Source organism: Neomonachus schauinslandi, chromosome 1 (genome assembly GCF_002201575.2).
Source record: "Neomonachus schauinslandi chromosome 1, ASM220157v2, whole genome shotgun sequence".
Taxonomy (NCBI): Eukaryota; Metazoa; Chordata; class Mammalia; order Carnivora; family Phocidae; genus Neomonachus; species Neomonachus schauinslandi.
Window position 1 is genome coordinate 212,343,646 of NC_058403.1, and position 18,152 is coordinate 212,361,797.

Below are 18,152 nucleotides of genomic sequence, written 5' to 3' on the forward strand. Positions count from 1 at the left end.
GGGGACGGCGGGGTCTGAGCTCCCGGACGCCCGTGCCCCCACCCCGCCCGCCCCGCCCCCCCCCCCACCGCCCCCCCTCGGGATCGTCGGGCTCCGGCGGCGCGGGGGGCTTCCGGATCGGCAGGATGTACCCCCAGGGGAGGCACCCGGTGAGTGGGGGGCCCGGGCTGCGCGGGGTGGGGGCACGGGCGTCCGGGAGCTCAGACCCCGCCGTCCCCCCCAGACCCCGCTTCAGTCCGGCCAGCCCTTCAAGTTCTCGATCTTGGAGATCTGCGACCGCATCAAAGAGGAATTCCAGTTTCTTCAGGCTCAGTACCACAGGTGAGGGGGGGCGGGGGCGCCCAGCCCCGGGGGACCCGGGAGCTCACCTGGGAGCCCCGGGGAGAGGGGCTGGCCACTGGGGGCCCCGGGGCGCAGCCAGGCGGGGGCGGGGCCTCCAGGGTGCCGGGAGGAGGGAGCCTGCCCCCCACTCCAGGGGAGAGGGAGGGCTTCCAGGTGGAAGGCAGGTGAGGTGGATGGGGACACCCAGTACTGGGACACTTTGAGCCTGAGAAGGGGTAGGAAGGGACTGGGACCAGGAGGTGGAGTGAGGATAAGGAAGTGGGGAGAGGGGAAAGAGCCAAACCCATCACTTTGGAAAGTGGCTCAGATGGGATGTCCCTGCGTCTTTCGTCTTTCGGGGTGGGGGGTGCGGTGGGGATGGGGTGGTGGTAGAGGCAGGGCTGAGTGGGATCCGCATGCCCCGTCTCCTTCCCAGCCTCAAGCTGGAATGTGAGAAGCTGGCCAGTGAGAAGACAGAAATGCAACGACATTATGTCATGGTGAGGGGCTCATTATTGCCAGGACTGGGCAGTGGGGAGGAGGACTCAGCTGTGAGTAAAAGCGCTAGGGGTGTGAAACCCCACTCACCCTGCCACTCTGGGCCTCATTTTCCCTATCTGTAAATTGGGCTGGTTGGGATTCCAGGCTGTCTTTATGAGGGCCCTCCCAACTCTTGCAAACAATGAGACAAGGATGTCCCCTCTCCCCATGGGCATCTTTGAGGGGCCATGGTCTCTGGGCACCTCCTCCTGCCCCCCTCCCTGCTTCCTCCTCTGGTTTTCCCCTCTGGGGTCCCCTGGGGCTGTGAGGCTCTGTGCCCTGCTGTGATTCCCCCAGCCTGGGGGCTCCTGGAAGACCCAGCATCCACTGGCCCAGTAGACGTTCCCAATTGGCTTTTCCTTTGCAGTACTATGAGATGTCCTACGGGCTCAACATTGAAATGCACAAGCAGGTAACTGTGTGTTGGGGGTCAGAGTGTCCACTAGGAAGGGTGAGGGTCTGGAGGCTGTGAGAGAGACCCAGCACTCAAGCAGTCTGGGGCAAAGCAGACCCAGGGAGCAGGGGTCTCATCCCCAAATCTCTGGGACCAGGGGGCCAGATTGCAGCCTCACAACAGGAAAACAATACTGTACTTCCAGAGACATGGTCCAGCAGAGAGGCAAGAAGTGGGCAGGAGCCAGGTGTCTCTGTCAAGGAGGGCTTGTCCCAGAGGCTGGCAGCCAGGACAGGAGGCAGTGGAGGCAACTCCTGTCCCTGGGAGGGGGCCGGCCAGACAGTCCTGAAGGTCCCTTTCAGCCCAGAGAGTCTGATGTTTGGAGATGGATCCTGATGGTCTGAGATGGACCTCAAGCTTCTGTTGATGCTTTGAAGGATGTGAGATGGGCCCTAATGCTCTGAGGTTCTGAGACTCTTGTCAGCTTCTGCGTGGGATTCAAGGTTCTAAGTTAGACCAGAAGGTTCTGAAATTGACTCCAGTTGTTCAAGAGCAGCCCCGAGATGGGGCGCCCCAATGGCTCAGTCGGTTAAGCATCTGACTCTTGATTCTCAGCTCAGGTCTTGATCTCAGGGTCATGAGTTCAACCCCACGTTGGGCTCCACGCTGGGCACAGAACCTCCTTAAAAGAAAAGATTAACCCCGAGAACCTGACACTGACCTCAAGATTCTCTGATAGATAAGAGGGGCCCTGAAAGATTGTGAGATTGTGAGGTTGATGGACTCTTAGATTCTGTCCCTCAGAATATCAAAACAATGGGTGGAGCCTAAAACAAGGTGGGGGGCTTCCTGGTGGGTGGGAAGAGGAGGGGGGTGGGCTGAGAGTGTGGGCGGCCTGGGGTTGCCTTTCTGGGTATGTGTGGGCTCTGCTGGCTCTGGTGTGGGCTGGAGGGGGCTGATCTGCCTGGAGTAGGGCGTGGTCCCGTGAGTGCATGAAATAGACCGTCTAACAGGGTGGCAGGCAGGTGCTAGGGCTCAGCCTCCACCCTCCCAGTGGGAACCCTGTCTAGCACCCCTCTAACCCAGGTAGAAGCAGAGCATAGGCTGACCCCACACACAGCTGCATATGCCATACCTGCCCCCTTCCCCACCCCACTTCCCTCTGTTCGGCCTCTGTGGGGCACCCCTGGCCCAGACCCTGTCCCCAGTGAAACCTGCAAGTAAAACCGCATTGTCTCCACTCCACTCCCCATTCTTCTGACACCAAACATGTGGGTTTCTGAACACCGACCGATTCTCCAACCCCGACACCAGCAGACGTTCTGCAGTTCAGCCTGATTCTGACACTGTCTTCCTGGAGTCAGTGCAGACCCCAGCTTCAGGGCTCAGCCCCACTGGACTACCCCTGTTTCAGATACCAAACAGAAGTCTGGGTCTCCGGCCCAAACTTCTGACCACCCAACTATATATAAATTGAGGGTTCCCATAATCCCCACCTCGGGTTTGATAATTTGCCCAAACAGTCCCCAAAACTCAGGAAAACTGTTGACTTACTAGGTTACCTCCTTATTAGAAAGGATGGAGCTCAGGAACAGCCAGACGGAAGAGGGGTGGAGGGGGAGGCATGGGTGGGGGCGCAGAGCATCCGTGGCCTCCCTGGGTGCACCACCCTCCCAGCACCTCCATACTTTGACCCACCCAAAGCTCTCCACCAACTCTCTAAGGGGTTTTTATGGAGCTTTCATTGCATAGGCCTGATTGATTAAATCATCAAAATCATCGGCCATTGGTGATTAACTCGACCTCCATCCCTCTAACAAATGCAGGTATGGCTGAAAGGGGCTTACTGAGAGCAGCAAAAGCCACCCCCTCCCATCCCTTACCCATCACGGAGAAATCCCAAGAGTTTTAGGGGCTCTGTGCCAGGAACTGGGGACAAAGAGCAAAATATTATTTCTTTTATGAGCCCACCACCACGAAGCCCTTCCCCAGAGTGTGGTGCACTGGGGTCTCTGCCTGGCAGTGGTCCAGGTTGCAGAGGGGACCCACAGAGAGCCTGTGCCCAGGAGAGACAGCCTGTGAGGGCCACTCCTTTGTTTATGATGACCCCCAAGCTTCTGAGTAGCCCATCTGAGTGGGGCGTCTGTGTGGCTGCTTCCTGGGAATCTGTTGATTGTGTCGGCGGCTGGTGGATCCGTCCTCGCCTTCCGGCTCACGGCTGCCCTGGGCATCCGCTCAGCAGACCGCTTCCTCGGCAGCCCATCGGTCTGCCCCGAGCCTCTGCCTCGCTGGCTGCAGCGTCCCCCATTTGCACCTGCTGGTGACAGCCCCCTACCTCCCGGGCTTTGCCAAGGCTTATTACGTCTGGAGTTGAGGGTCTGGACGGAGGGTCCCCCCTCCAAGCTTCCTCCCCCTTGTTTCCTGCCAGGCCGAGATTGTGAAGCGCCTCAGTGGTATCTGTGCTCAGATTATCCCCTTCCTGACGCAGGAGGTGAGTGGGCCTGCTGGGGCAGAGGGGAGCTGGAGGGCTGGGGGAGGGGGGCCGGCTCAGTGTGGCGGGCACTGGTTCCGCTGGGTGGCCTGGGGGGCACCGGGCTGGAGCAGGGGCTTCAGGGATGGAAGGAGGGGGTGGCTGAGGGTGAGGAGTGGGGGCTCCACCAGGTTGCCTGGGTCCGAATCCTGGCCACGTGCCCTTGGCTGCTTGCCTTGTCTGTGCCTTCGTGGTGATGTTTAGACAAGCGGACACATGCCAGGGTGATACTGGGTGCGCAGTAAGCACCCAGTAAAAGTTAGCTCTTCTGTGTGCTCAGTGAAATAAGCTAGTCACCAAAGGACAAATACTGTCCATTCCTCTCCCAGGAGGTCCCTAGAGGAGACCCATCATCCACACAGACAGAGAGCAGAGGGTGGGAGCCAGGAGCTGAAGGAGGAGATGGGGAGTCAGTGTTTTGTGGGGACAGGGCCTCAGTTTGGGGAGATGGAAAGTTCTGGAGATGGATGATGGGGGTGGTTGCATGACAGTGTGAGTGTGCTTCATGCCGCTGAGCTGTGCACTTAGAAATGGTTATGATGGCAACTCTTACGTATCTGTAACCACAATAATAATTTTAAAAAAGTAGAACCAGGACAGATGACATAATAAAGCAGCATGAACACCTCCCTGAATCTTAAAAAAAAAAAGTTAACTCTTATAAGAATTCTCCAAGTACCTGCCAGCCTCAGGACCTTGACATCAGCTGTCCCTGCTTCTGTCTGGAGCATTCTGTCCGTAAGAGACATGAGGGCAGGTTCTATTGCAGGGTGGATAAATGGAGGGCCCTAGTTGTGTTGGGGAACAAAACCAAGAGAGATGCTCATCTTGCATTGGACCCCACTGAATCTGAGATTTTCTGGAAGCTTGGGATGGAGGGATGTCCTGGCTGGACTGAGATTGTAGAGATCGTGTCTGAAGCCGAGGGTGAGGACAAGGTGGCCGTGGTGAGAAGGGCAACATGGGAAGAAAGGAGGATGAAAAGACTAGGAAGTGAATAAAGACACACACATGTGCCCCAGCGACTCCATTCTAGGCCAGGAGTCAGCAAACTATAGCCGGAGGGCCAAATCCCACCCTCTGCCTCTTTTGTAAATAAAGTTTTATTGGTATGTGGTCATGCCCATTCATGTACGGATCTCTTTGGCAGCATTCCTGATCAAAGGGCAGATAGAAAAGCTGCCACAGGGAACTTCAGGCCTGCAACTCTGAAAATATTCACTGTGTGACCCTTTACAGAGAACATTTACCAGCCCTCGGCCTTGACACACTTACACACGCGTGTGCCACACACAGAGCTTCCCAGTAGCATCTGACACATCCTCGGTGGGAATGCAGCCCAAATTCCCGAGCTCAGGAGTGTGGATAAACAGCCGCATATCGTCTGTTCCCACGGGAGCCACTAGCCACGTGTGGTCCCTTAAATATACATTCATCTATATTTCGATGTAAATATATTACACTAAGTTTCTACTGACATTTGTCTTAAATTAAATGAAACCTTTCGTTCTTCACTTGCACCGGCCACATTTCAAGTGCTCAGTGGCCACGTGTGGCCGGTGGCTTCCTTATCCAACAATGTGCGGAGAGGAGGTTTTCTCATTGCTTGAGGCAGAGAGAGGCAGGAAGAAGGACCATAGATGGGCAGAGGCACTGAGGCTTCTCCAAGCTGCCAATTTCTACTTTTTGACCCGGGGGTGTTTAGCTGGGTGCTGATTTAGACCGTGGTTCTTTGCTGGGGGCGAAGGTGTCCCCAGGGCACGCTTGGCAATGTTTGGGACGTCTGTGGTCATCAGGCCTGGCGGTGCTCCTGGCATGGAGTGGGTGGGGGCCAGGGATGCCGCTCAGCCCCCCACAGCACCCAGGACGCCCCCCAGAGAATGACCCGCCCCGATGTCCACAGTGCCCAGGGAGATCCTGATCGATCGAACCCCGATTTGTAATTACTAGTTTTCACTGCCCCGTATATGCTTTGTTTCTTTGTCTTTGTGTTTGCCTCACATTTAAAATGGAGAGGGAGAGAGAGAAGAGAAATAGCAAGTGCTGGGGACAAGGATGAGGGGGGAGGGGGAGCTGGGGCCTCAGAGGGCACTGCCTGGGCAGATGGGGACGGCCAGCAGACAGGGAGCCCGAGCACCCCCTTCCCCGTACCCCCACCTCCCAGCATCAACAGCAGGTGCTACAGGCCATGGAGCGGGCCAAGCAGGTGACCGTGGGGGAGCTGAACAGCCTCATCGGGGTGAGTCCCCCCTGCCGCTCCCCTGCCCTGGGGAGACCCCACCCCCGGGGCCCTGGCACCCAGTAGGTGCTAAAGCTGGCTGGGGGTGCCGGGTGGGCAGCCGGCCTGGGCTCTGGCCTCCCCGCAGACTCTGGGGTGCCCCCTCTGCCCAGAGCCTGTGCTGGCTCGGGGCGGCCTCGTGGGCCAGGGGCACCGCTGGGCTGCGGCCTGGCCCCGGCCCACCTCTCCTCTCTCCAGCAGCAGCAGCTCCAGCCGCTGTCCCACCATGCCCCCCCTGTGCCCCTCACCCCTCGCCCTGCTGGCCTGGTGGGCAGTGGTGCCACGGGGCTGCTGGCCCTGTCCGGAGCACTGGCCGCCCAGGCTCAGCTGGCTGCGGCCGCCAAGGAAGACCGGGCAGGTGGGGAGGCCGAGGGACCCAGAGGTGAGCGGGCAGCACAGGGTGGCACTGGCCAGGGGGATGGTGGGGAAGGGGGACTGGCAGGCCACCCTGTCCAGAGCACCAAACTCACTGAAGTGTGAGGGAGTGAATGATGGGCACTGCAGGGCCCTGGGGGTCAACTTTACTCCCCCACTGGCTGTGTGTTCTTGGGCGAGTTACTGCCCGTCTCTGGGCATCTATCTGAATGGTTCAGGGGAGGAACAACCCATTCCTTTGCAAGGGTGTTGGAAGGAGAAGGGAGGTTCTGAGCTGGGGACAGGGCTCTAGAAACTCTGGAGGGGTGTGCCCTCTGGCACCAGGGGCTACGAAACCCTCATCTTTTCTTCTCTCTCCCTTTGCCTCACTCCCAACCTCCAGTGGAGAGAGCCCCGAGCAGGGTAAGTTGAAGGGCATCCAGGAACTTGTGTGATATTTGCTTGCTATTCGCATGTGGCTGAAGCTGGTGGTTCTGAGCTGATAGGGTCCTCAGAACAAGACCCATATCTGGTTTTTCAGCTGGGTCGCCTGAAGCCTTTTGGTTGTGGGAGATGCCCATCAGGCTAGAGATTTGTCGAGAGTTTTCCAGCTTGAGCTTTTTTTTGGCGATTGAATAAATAAATGCATTCCACCCAGCCCTCCATTCATTAATGTATCCATCATCCATCCAGTATTATCTATCAGAGTGCTGCCGGACAGAAATAGTCTGTGAGCCCCATGTGTAATTTCTTTAAAAATTGTTTCGTTTTGGGACAATTATAAATGCACTGGAGGTTGCAAAGAAAAGTACAGGGAAGCCCCGGGCACCCTTATACCAGACTCCCCCAACGGTAAAGGCTTGTATAAAATAGAGTATCGAATGCAAGAAACCGCACACGGTGCAACCCCCAGAGGTGACTCAGCTTCCCTGCGTTCTACCGGCCGGCGCTGTTCTGGGTGTGCGCATGCGCCTGCGCGTCTGTATGTTCGCATACGTTCAAGGCCAAGTGGACCAGTGGCAGCAGTTTATGTCCCCGCTCTGTGTCTTGCTCGTTTAACAGTATGTGTCGGAGACCATTTCTCCCTTTCTCACTGCGATAAACAACGCCCTGGTGGACATCTTCACAGGAACACCTTTGGGTCGGATAAGAGAATGTCCATAGCATACGCTCCTGTAAATGCCTCTTTTGAGGCAGAGATTACATTTTTTTTTTAAAGATTTTATTTATTTATTTGAGAGAGAGAGACTGAGAGAGAGAGAGCACATGAGAGGGGGGAGGGTCAGAGGGAGAAGCAGACTCCCCGCTGAGCAGGGAGCCTGATGCGGGACTCGATCCAGGGACTCCAGGATCATGACCTGAGCCGAAGGCAGTCGCTTAACCAACTGAGCCACCCAGGCGCCCCGCAGAGATTACATTTTTGATAAACGTTGCCAGTTGCCGACTGGCCCTCTTCGTTTACTTGTTTAATACGAGACAATTCCTACAGAGAACGATCCCTGTAGATGGTTTTCCTGTAGAAAAGGGACCGTGTTTGTTTCCTGGGGTTGCTAGAACAAATTAGTGCACCCTGCATGGCTTATAACAACACACATTTATTCTCTCCCGGTTCTGGAGGCTAGAAATCTGAAATGGAGGTGTGAGCTTGGCGGCTCCCTCCAGCGTTTCTAGGGAAGGATGCTTCCTTGGCTCTTTCAGCTTCTAGTGGCGTCTGGCCATCCTTGGGGCTCCTTGGCTCGTGGCTGCATCACTCCGTCTCTACTTCCATCCTCACGTGGCTTCTCCCCTGTGTGTCTTGTGTGTCCCACCCTTTTTAAGTCCTATTGCACTAGGTCCCACCCCGATCCAGTATGCACTCACCGAAACAAATTACTTCTGCAAAGACCCTATATTCAGATAAGGTCCCATCTGAGCTTCTGGCTGGACACGTAACTTTGAGGGACCCTGTTTGACCCAGTAAAGGGACCATGGCTCTCCTGGCTCTTGCCCTGAGCCACTGCCCACCCCCCATCCAAGTCCCCTTTCCTAAAATGACTCCTGTCGTCGGTTTGAAGCGCCTCCTTCCAAACTTCTCCCCGGTGTCTGGCATGCCCCCCCCCCACAGAGACAGATTCTACACAGGAGCTGCTCTGTGGTGGGAACGCACTTGATACGAGGAAAGAGTGGTGGTCAAATGAGAGATTCTACCCCCGGGGGGACACCAGGCCATGTGTGGGGACATCTGTGGCTGGCGGAGCGCCTGGCATCGAGGGGGTGGGGCCCGGGATGATGCTCAGCCCCCCAGCATTCCCGTGGTGGGCCCACAGTGTTGAGGGGAGAGACCCTGGTATATCACATGGGTTTCTGTATCTGCACACACATGGGCTGGTTACTCCAGAGAGAACAGTGAGCACTCACCGCGGCCCGGGCGCTGGCTTAGGCCAAGCGTTCCACGGCTCACTGGGTCTTCCCAGCAGCCATTGAGGTGGGTGTTGTTCCCATCCCCATTTGACAGATGAGAACACAGATGCAGACAGGTGAGGCGACTTGCCCAAGGTCTCAGAGAAACGCCAAGGCATCTGCCTCTCTCCCTGCTTGCTTTTTTACTTTGGTGATACATTGTGGCCATCTTTCCATGCTGTCACATCTCAACTTTCTTTCCTTTTTTTTTTTTTTTTTTTGAAGATTTTATTTACTTATTTGACAGAGCATAAGCAGGGGGAACGGTAGAGGCAGAGGGAGAAGCAGGCTTCCCGCCGAGCAGGGAGCCCAACGCGGGGCTCGATCCCAGGACCCTGGGATCATGACCTGAGCCGAAGGCAGACGCTCAACCATCTGAGCCACCCAGGCGCCCCATCTTTCTTTTTTTTTTAAGTAATCTCTACACCGAATGTGGGGCTCAAACTTAGCATCCTGAGGTCAGGAGTCGCACGCTCTGCTGACTGAGCCGGCCAGGCGTCCCACCCCACCTCCCACTTTTTTTTTTTTAAAGATTTCTACTTTCTTTTTTAAGTGGCTGCGTGGTTTTCGCTTCTGTGGTTGCGCTTTCTGCAGCATGCTTTCTTTCCCAGCTGCCCCATCGTCCCAACGGGACTTTGCTCCCTCCTTTGTGTGTTTGCATATAGCCAGGCAGCTCTCCAGGCTGGATTTCTTATCTGCCCATCACATTGGGCTTCGAGATAAAATCTCAGTTGAAGAATTGATCCCACAACAGAAGTGCTTGAGAAATCACTGTGTGGGGCAGCCTCTCTGTACAGATGGGAGACTGAGTCCCAGGGAAGGAGCAAACTGTTTAAGGGCCCACAGGCAGGTTTAAGGGGGGTTCTTTGTGCCTGCTCACCCAGGCTTTGACCTTCAAAGGTCATATTGTTGGCATGTGTGGGCTGGTTTTGAGTCCTGTCTCGGCCCCTAATTCACTGTACAGCCCTGTCTTCCCTTAGGCTCAGTTTCCCTGTCTGTACAAGGGGATTAACCATCATTTGCCCACAAGCTTGCTGTGAGGCCAAGGACTTAGCATCGAGTCTGCCCTTGGAAGGTCCCATTTCCCAGATGGGAAGCCTGAGGCATAGATCCTAATAACTGTGTTGGGGACCCTCAGTCTTGGCTGGGCCAGGATGGAGTCTGGGGCCCCAGGACCCTGACCCTTTGTCCCACCCGGCCCTTGTCTCTCTGCAGAGCGCATCCCCCTCACCCCCTGAGAGTGTGGTGGAAGAGGAGCGACCGGGTGGCCTGGGGAGCAGTGGGAAGCAGCGAGCTGAGGACAAGGATCTGTCAGGACCTTATGTAAGTGGGGGGCAAGCAGAAGACTGGAGTGGGCCCCCAGCCGTGCTCCTCAGAGCCTTCCAGAGCCCAGCTCTGGCCATGACTCTCATTCTACAGCCTTCCGTAGCTCCCCATTGCCCAGGGAGCACTGAGCAACCAGAAGAGCCCCTCTGGGGCCAGGCCCAGCTCTAGTTGCTCTGTCTCTGTAGCTTCTGGACCAGGCATCTGTTTTCCTACCTCCTGGCTATGGCTCAGCCATCTAGAATTTCCCCTTCTCCAGGGCCGGGACCCCCTCCCTCACTGGAGGAGCACTGTACCTGTAGTTTCTGCCTCTGGCACCCCAGGCGCCAGGCTGAAAGTGGGGGCTGGGACTGTGGCTGGTGGGGAAGCACCTGTCTCATCCACAGGAACAGCCTTAACCTGGTCCCAGCCTCCTGGCAGGCCCAGTATTGGCCAATCCTTCCGTTTCTCAGAGATGCCTTTAGTCTCCAACAATCGTAACAGCTGTTCTATACGTGTCAGCAACTCATTTTGTTTTAAAGAAGAAAATCGGGGATGGGGGGGGTCAAAGAAATGCCCCCCTGCTGGGAAGATGTGGCCTTCGGGCTGCAGGCTTTGGTCTTCCCTTGCTTTTCAGCCAGACCAGAGGGCAGCCCCAGACAACATTGTTTCTCCCAAGGGTGATGGGGAGCCACAGAAGGAGGTAGAACAGATGTGGGGACAGGTGTTAAGAAAATCCCTCTGGGGCAAGCTTGGAAGACTACTTGGAGGGGGCAAGGCTGAAGTCCAGGAGGCTAAGGCGGGGGTGAGGTTTCTGCGAGGCCATGGGGATGGGGGTGGGCAGATGGGTAGATGAGACGGACAATCCTGAGAGGTTGATTGACTCTGTGGAGTAAGAGCCAGGAGGGAGGTCTGGATGACTCCTGGTCTCTGGCTGTCCCCTCACTGCACAGAGCAGGAAACAGACCCAGGGAGGGCTGGGAGGCACTCAGGGCCCCACAGCAAGTCTTGGGTACTCAGCTCCTTCCCCCTCATTTTCCTCCATGAGGGACCCACCCACCCTCCCAAATCCCCCTTTGCACCTGAGCAAATGGCAGCCTTCTTTCTGAACCAAGCAAAGGGGCCTCTGGAGCCCCAGGATCCTGCTCAGACTGGGGCTGGCCCCGTGTATGCCCCACCTCCTGAGGATGAGTAAGGGGACGTGGAGGCAGGGGCATGGCCAGGGTAAGCTCTCTCCCCCGTGTCCCCCCAGGAGAGTGACGAAGACAAGAGCGATTACAACCTGGTGGTGGACGAGGTGAGTCGGGGTCCAGCCTCTGACTTCCGGGACTCAGAGGTCTGGGCACAGCGAGCGGTAGGTTTTCCAGAGTGTTGGGGGGCCCAGAGGGAAGGGGGGGTCCTGGCCCCCTCTCTGTTGAAGGCTGGGATGAGGGTGGCACGGGAGTAGGGGATAGGGGAACACCTCAAGCCGACCTCCTCTCTGTAGCGCAGGTGGGGAAACTGAGGCCCAGATGACACGGGATGGGCAGCAGAAGTGGCTTCAAGCCCTGGCTCACTGTGTGACTGGGGGACTATGCTGCCTTCCCTGGTCTCACTTTTCCCCATCTGTTCAGTGGGGGACAACAAAAGCCCTTACATAGTAGTCGCTGTGTGTGCTTATGGAGTGGGTACTGTCAGTCCCATTGTACAGATGAGTAAAGTAAGGCATGGCGGCAGGGGCTTCATAATCCTCCCAAGGTGGATCGTAGGTGCCCGGTCTGGAGTGTGGGATGGGGCTTGGGAGGGGTATAGAGAGAGGCTCTCCTTCTTCGCCCACTTCATCTCCACTTAACGTCACCTCCTCAAACCCAGGACCAACCCTCGGAGCCCCCCAGCCCAGCTACCACCCCGTGTGGAAAGGCACCCATCTGCGTCCCTGCCCGTCGGGACCTTGTGGACAGCCCGGCCTCCTTGGCCTCCAGCCTCGGCTCCCCACTCCCCAGAGCCAAGGAGCTTGTCCTGGTAAGGAGTAGGGGAGGCCTTGAAACTCACTTTATTCATCCTGGGGACCTGGAAACAGGTGCAACCACATTAGGTGTGGAGTGGGCAGAAACCAGCCAGGCTCTGATTCTTTGCGACCTTCCTAAACACCGCCTCTACTCTACCCAAGCATTTTTCCCAAGTGGACTGGCTCTGGGGAACCTAAATACATAAGAAAAGACCACTCACCATCTTGTGGAAAAGCCAAGCATCTCTTGCAAGAAATAGGAAGCCCCTTGGAGATGAACACAGTGAGCTGTAGGACGCAGGCTCTCGAGGCCTCGACTCCAGCCCCTCAAGTGTTAAAGCCTTTGAGAGGCGCTGGGGATGCACCAGCCCCACCTGAGCTGTCATCCCTGTCCCCGAAAGGCAAGAGGATTACTATGGGAACAACTTTCTCAGTGCCAGGTGTAGGAACCCCCGAAGAGCTTCTCCCCCCTGGGCGTTCACAGTTGGGCTCCATTTGTCCCGCCCCTCCTTCCCCAAACCTTCCCCAGACCCCTCCCCTGCACTTACCCAGAGAGTGCGTCGGTTTCCAGGCCTCCCCTCCCAGCAGGTTGCCATGGCGACCGCAGAGGCTGGGGCTCCCGAGGCATCTTCGGTGACCTCCTCCACTTCAGGAGACCAGAGGGGGAGGGGCAGCTCTGTTCTCCCAGAGAAGCGCCCCCAAGGCCTCCCTGTCCCACGTGGTCGCCTCCCACTCCCCTTCGTGGGCGTGCGCGTGTGGCGGGCACCGCGTGCTCTCCCTCCCCACGAGTTTCCCATTCCTCGGCCCCAAAGGACAGGACAGCCTCCCGACTTCCTGCGGCCTTCTCTTGCAAGCCCACTCCCTGCAGGCGTGCTCCTGCTCAAGGCCAGTCTACACCGCACTCCTGACCGTGTATCGCATCGCGTGCCTTACTATACTCGCGCAGGGTCCTGCCCTGCTGTGCTCCCTCCTGCTCAGGCACCCGCCTGGCGCTCCCTGCGTGCAGACCCTCGCCTGTCCCCATGCTCAGGGGATCAGCGGGGGGCCACGCCCCCGAAACCGCAGAGCGGCGCTGCTTGGCGTGCGGGCACCTCCCCCGAGCCCTGGCCTAGCATGGATGTACCTGCTCCCTTCTCCCACCTAGTTTCTCACCAGTTCGTGGGCTGCCAGGTGCCAGGTGCCACGGGGTGATCAGTCCTGACCTTTCTCCCCAGAACGACCTTCCCGCCGGCACTCCGGCCTCCAAGTCCTGCGACTCCTCCCCGCCCCAGGATGCGTCCGCCCCCGGGCCCAGCTCAGCCAGTCACCCCCGCCAGCTTGCTGCCAAGCCAGCACCTTGCACGGACAGTGTTGGTGAGCGTCTGCTGGGGCCTGTCAGAACAGGTCTCTTGGAGGGGAGGGTTCTAGAAAATGGTAGGGAGTGGGGAAAGCAGGAGGTTTGAATCCAGGTCTGGCATGGCCTTGGCCTTTCCAGGACTCTGAGCCCAGTGCTGACTCACCCTGGGCTTCGGGCTCCTCGCTGTCTTGGCTTGACAGGTGGGGAAACTGAGGCCCAGAGGGGAAATGATTTACTCAAGAGCTTTAGCCTAGTGCACTCGGACAGGCACTAAAGCGGACAGGCTTTGGAGTCAGACAGCCTTGGGGTTGAGGCCAGCCTTGGATACTCATCAGCTGTGTGACCTTGGGCAAGTGACTCAACCTTTCTGAGCTTCAGGTTCCCCATCATTAATGTGGGGATGACATGTTCTCCTTTTCTGTCTTATGGCCCCTGTGCTGGTCCTGGGGTCCCAAAAAGAAATCAGCCCTGGAACCTGCCCTCGAGGAGCTCCCAGATGGTGGGGAAGGAGACCCAGACCCCAAAACTCCTAGCCCTGTGTGATCGTGGCTAGGGTAGAGGGAGGGAACCAAAATGGGCAAGGTTAGAGGCTAGGGGTGTGGTGAGGAGGCTCAGGGATGTTCCTGAGATATTGTTGGACATTGGGTCTAGGTTTTGAAGGGTGAGTAGGAATTCAGCGGCTGAGGAAGGAAAGGGAACCCATGTCAGCCAGAGGGAACTATTCTCAAACATCTGGAAACTTGAAAGGGTGTGGTGGATGCTGGACCAGACCACAGCAGCCCCAATGACCAGCCAAGGCCGTGGAAGGCTGGATCTGGGTCCAAGGTGTCTGAAGACCTATCTTTGTCTCTTCTCACTCAGCCCTGAGGAGCCCCCTGACACTGTCCAGTCCCTTCACCACATCCTTCAGCCTGAGCTCCCACAGCGCCCTTAATGGGGACCTCTCTGTGCCCAGCTCCTACGTTAGCCTCCACCTGTCCCCCCAAGTCAGCGGCTCTGTAGTGTATGGACGGTCCCCCATGGTGAGTCCTCGGCGTGGGGGCACCAGCAGGGCACAGGGGCTGGGGGCCGGGAGGAGAAACCACTTACATAAGGAGAGACAAGGGAAAGGGTTGGGAACCCGGCTTGGCAAGTGCATGTGCCTGTGGGAAGGTGATCTGAGGGTCTCAGTAGCCCACAAGCGTAATGCAAATAAGCACCTTCATAGCTCCAAGCCAGCATAGACAACATATAAATGAACCGGTGTGGCTGTGTACTAATAAAACTTTATTTACAAAAACGAGCAGGGGGCCATAGTTTGCCAGCTCTCGCTCTGGAGCAGGTCAGAAAGACTCTTCAGCGTCCTTCCGACTCTGGGATTCTAGGATTCCCTGGGCAGAGGCTTTGGGGTCCCGCAAGTGAAAACCTCTGCTCTCCTAGCTGCAGTGTGGGTAGAGGACCAGGCATCTCCGGCCTCTTGGGGAGGGGCTGATGGACAGATGGGGGATCCTCTGAGAAACAGAGAAATATGGCAGATGAGCCTGGGGGAAGGCACAGGTGGGCTTGAGTCACCTGCCCTGTGACACCCCCTCTGGCATTTTTGACAGATGGCATTCGAGTGTCATCCTCATCTCCGAGGGTCATCCATCTCCTCCTCCCTGCCCACTATTCCTGGTGGAAAGCCGTGAGTATTGGCTCGGGGCTCCCTGCCTCCTGTCAGGTGCTTACGTTGTGGGGTGGGGGCTGGGGTTCCCTGCTGCATTTCCAGAAGTTCTCCTTGAGGGGCTCTCTGGAGAGAGCGGTGTGTAACAAGCAAAATGTAGACAGACCACTGTTTCTCAACGAGGGGGGAGGGGTATTTTGCCTTCCCCACCCCCACCCCAGGACATTTGGCATGTCTGGTGATATTTTTAGTTGTCACACCCACATCTGGCCCCCAGTGGGTGGGGGCCAGGGATACTGTTGCACACCCTACAGTGCACGGACCCAGAGATGGACCCAGCCTCAAGAACCCAGGAACTTTCTGCCGCGATGGGGAATGTTCTGGACCTACAGCTGTCCATTGATTGCCATCGCCATCGGCCGCCTGTGGCTTTTGCCACTGAGGAACTGAAGTTGTAAATGTATTTAAATATAATCGGCCACATGTGGCTGGTGTTACTACTGGGTCCCATTCTCTGGAGCTCTCCCGGTATGGCATCTCCCTGGATGGATCCTCTCCACTCAGCATTTACTCAGTGCTTGCTTACCAGGCACCGGGCGGGGCGCCAGGCTAGGGCTAGGACCCCCTCCTCTTTTGTACCACGCTGACTGCCGGGTCACCTGTGATCATGGGGTTCCTTCCCCAAACGCATGGGGGCACCGGGCCGGCCGGGGAAGGCACCTCCCTGCCCCGGGGGGAGGGGGAGAGGGCGCGGCGGTCCCCTCCCCGCGCGTCACGGCCCTCCTCCTGCTCCTCCGGCGCAGGGCCTACTCCTTCCACGTGTCTGCCGACGGGCAGATGCAGCCGGTGCCCTTCCCCTCGGACGCGCTCGTGGGCGCCGGCATCCCGCGGCAGGCGCGGCAGCTGCACACGCTGGCGCACGGCGAGGTGGTCTGCGCCGTCACCATCAGCGGCTCCACGCAGCACGTGTACACGGGCGGCAAGGGCTGCGTGAAAGTGTGGGACGTGGGGCAGCCGGGCGCCAAGACGCCGGTGGCGCAGCTCGACTGCCTGGTGAGGGCGGGGCGGGGCTTGGAGGACGGCGGGGGCGGGGCTTGTCCGGCGGGGGCGGGGCTCGCAGCCTCGGAGCCGGGAACTGGCGCCGGGCGCTGGGAGGCCGGCTCCGGAGGGCCGGCCCTACACCCTTGCTTCTCTTCCGTCCCAGAACCGGGACAACTACATTCGTTCCTGCAAGCTGCTGCCCGACGGCCGGAGTCTAATCGTGGGCGGCGAGGCCAGCACCTTGTCCATCTGGGACCTGGCGGCGCCCACCCCGCGCATCAAGGCGGAGCTGACCTCCTCGGCCCCCGCCTGCTACGCTCTGGCCGTCAGCCCCGACGCCAAGGTCTGCTTTTCCTGCTGCAGCGACGGCAACATCGTGGTCTGGGACCTGCAGAACCAGACCATGGTCAGGTGGGCGGCCGCCGCCCCCTTGGCTCGTACGGGGGCTGTGGGGGGCGGAGGAGTGGCGTGGGAGGGTCCCGCCCCACGACGGTCGCCTGAGCCCTTCTCCCCGCAGGCAGTTCCAGGGCCACACGGACGGGGCCAGCTGCATCGACATTTCCGACTACGGCACTCGGCTCTGGACCGGGGGCCTGGACAACACGGTACGCTGCTGGGACCTGCGGGAGGGCCGCCAGCTGCAGCAGCACGACTTCAGCTCCCAGGTGCGGCACTGGGTCTGCTGGGAGGGCCTTAGAAGGTTCGGGCATCCGGAGACCCCTCCTCTCTACCAAGGCACTCACTTCCGTGGGCTGAGTGGGACCAAGTACCTGCTGTCTGCCCGTCGTTTTTGTCCTTCGGACACATCCGCAGGCTTCCCCCTTAATTCTCCAGGGACAGATATAGGGAAGCATAAAGGAACTGATTCATAGTAAGCTGTGGGCCTACTAAGACCCTCAGATCGCCTTTCCAGATGCTTGCGCGGAGCCACTCTCCCGTTCCTTCGTTTCTCCTCCGGACCTTCAATCTCTTGACCCTACTGAGAGTTCCTGACCACCCCCTCGGACTCACCATGGGGGAGCCAGTGATCTGGGGGGACAGGTAGAGGTTGACATGGGAGTTGGACAGGGGTCTCTGTTGAGGGCATTGTGCGAGTCCAGACTGAAGGATGTAGTGAAGGGGCTGAACAGAACCAGAGGGCTCCTCAGGGCTGAGCAGCGTCACCTAGATCCTCTTTCCCTCTGCTTTGGGGGCAGGGTGTGAGCTCTTTGGCCTGACATTTAAGACCCCCACGCTCTATTCTCACACACACCATGCCCTGCCACACCTCTAGACCTCTCCACTGATGGTTCCCTCCAGCTGACATGCTTTTCCCTTCCTTTTGACAAATTGGTGAACTCCTACCTGCTCATCCTTCAAAACCCATCTCCATTTTGCCCCCTTCCTTGAAGCCTGTGGGTAGCTAACTCTCAAACTCTTTCTATTCTACCTTCTCTTTAGCTTAAAATTTCTTTGATAAGGAAGTCAGGGGCGCAGGTGGATATAGTTGTCTGTCCCTTGTCCCTGAGACTTAGATGGGTTGTTCTCTGGGGAATCCCATGGTGAGTGTCTCCCATCCTGCTGCGCCTCCTGTCTGTATACAGGAACACTTCTGTATGGCCAAGTAGAGAACATGTAAAACCTCCCAGTCTTCTCTCTGCTCTCAATTTATGGTTCTTTCCACACGTGTCCTGGCAGCAAGACTTTGAGAAGTTTCGGGTGGAACTGTGCCTCCTCCCTCGGGCTGGGGCACGGCACGGTGAGGCCACCGAGCCCTTTCAGATCAAAGTCAGAGGAGGTGTTGGCAAGCGGGGAGAGCTCCAAGCTGGGAGTCCGAAGGCCCGATCCTTCACGGATCTGTGACCTTGAGCGAGCCGGGGTCTCAGCTTGCCTTCCACCATCTGCTCACGGGGGGGGGGGGGGGGGGTGGGCTCACCGCCCCCCCCCCCCCCCCCCCCTCCCCCCCTCCCCCCCCCCCCCGCCGTCTGGGGCTCGAGCGCGGTACATGG

At 58.0% G+C, this 18,152-nt stretch overlaps 1 protein-coding gene across 2 annotated transcripts in view; it reads left to right on the top strand.

The window, feature by feature from the left end:
• Nucleotides 1-125: 125 nt before the first annotated feature.
• TLE2 (TLE family member 2, transcriptional corepressor) overlaps nt 126-18,152 on the top strand; it is a 20,934-nt gene continuing 2,907 nt past the window's right edge. Inside the window, exons 1-17 of one of the 2 annotated variants that reach the window (XM_044918593.1) lie at nt 126-149; nt 224-321; nt 758-821; nt 1,229-1,273; nt 3,684-3,746; nt 5,950-6,024; nt 6,265-6,445; nt 6,821-6,840; nt 10,072-10,179; nt 11,411-11,455; nt 12,010-12,159; nt 13,360-13,498; nt 14,343-14,503; nt 15,068-15,144; nt 15,927-16,176; nt 16,328-16,575; nt 16,682-16,829. In XM_044918593.1, coding sequence (XP_044774528.1) covers nt 126-149; nt 224-321; nt 758-821; nt 1,229-1,273; nt 3,684-3,746; nt 5,950-6,024; nt 6,265-6,445; nt 6,821-6,840; nt 10,072-10,179; nt 11,411-11,455; nt 12,010-12,159; nt 13,360-13,498; nt 14,343-14,503; nt 15,068-15,144; nt 15,927-16,176; nt 16,328-16,575; nt 16,682-16,829 — 1,896 coding nt within the window. Of the gene's footprint in view, nt 150-223; nt 322-757; nt 822-1,228; nt 1,274-3,683; nt 3,747-5,949; nt 6,025-6,261; nt 6,446-6,820; nt 6,841-10,071; nt 10,180-11,410; nt 11,456-12,009; nt 12,160-13,359; nt 13,499-14,342; nt 14,504-15,067; nt 15,145-15,926; nt 16,177-16,327; nt 16,576-16,681; nt 16,830-18,152 lie in introns of both variants that reach the window. The other variant, XM_044918596.1, reaches the window with a different exon arrangement.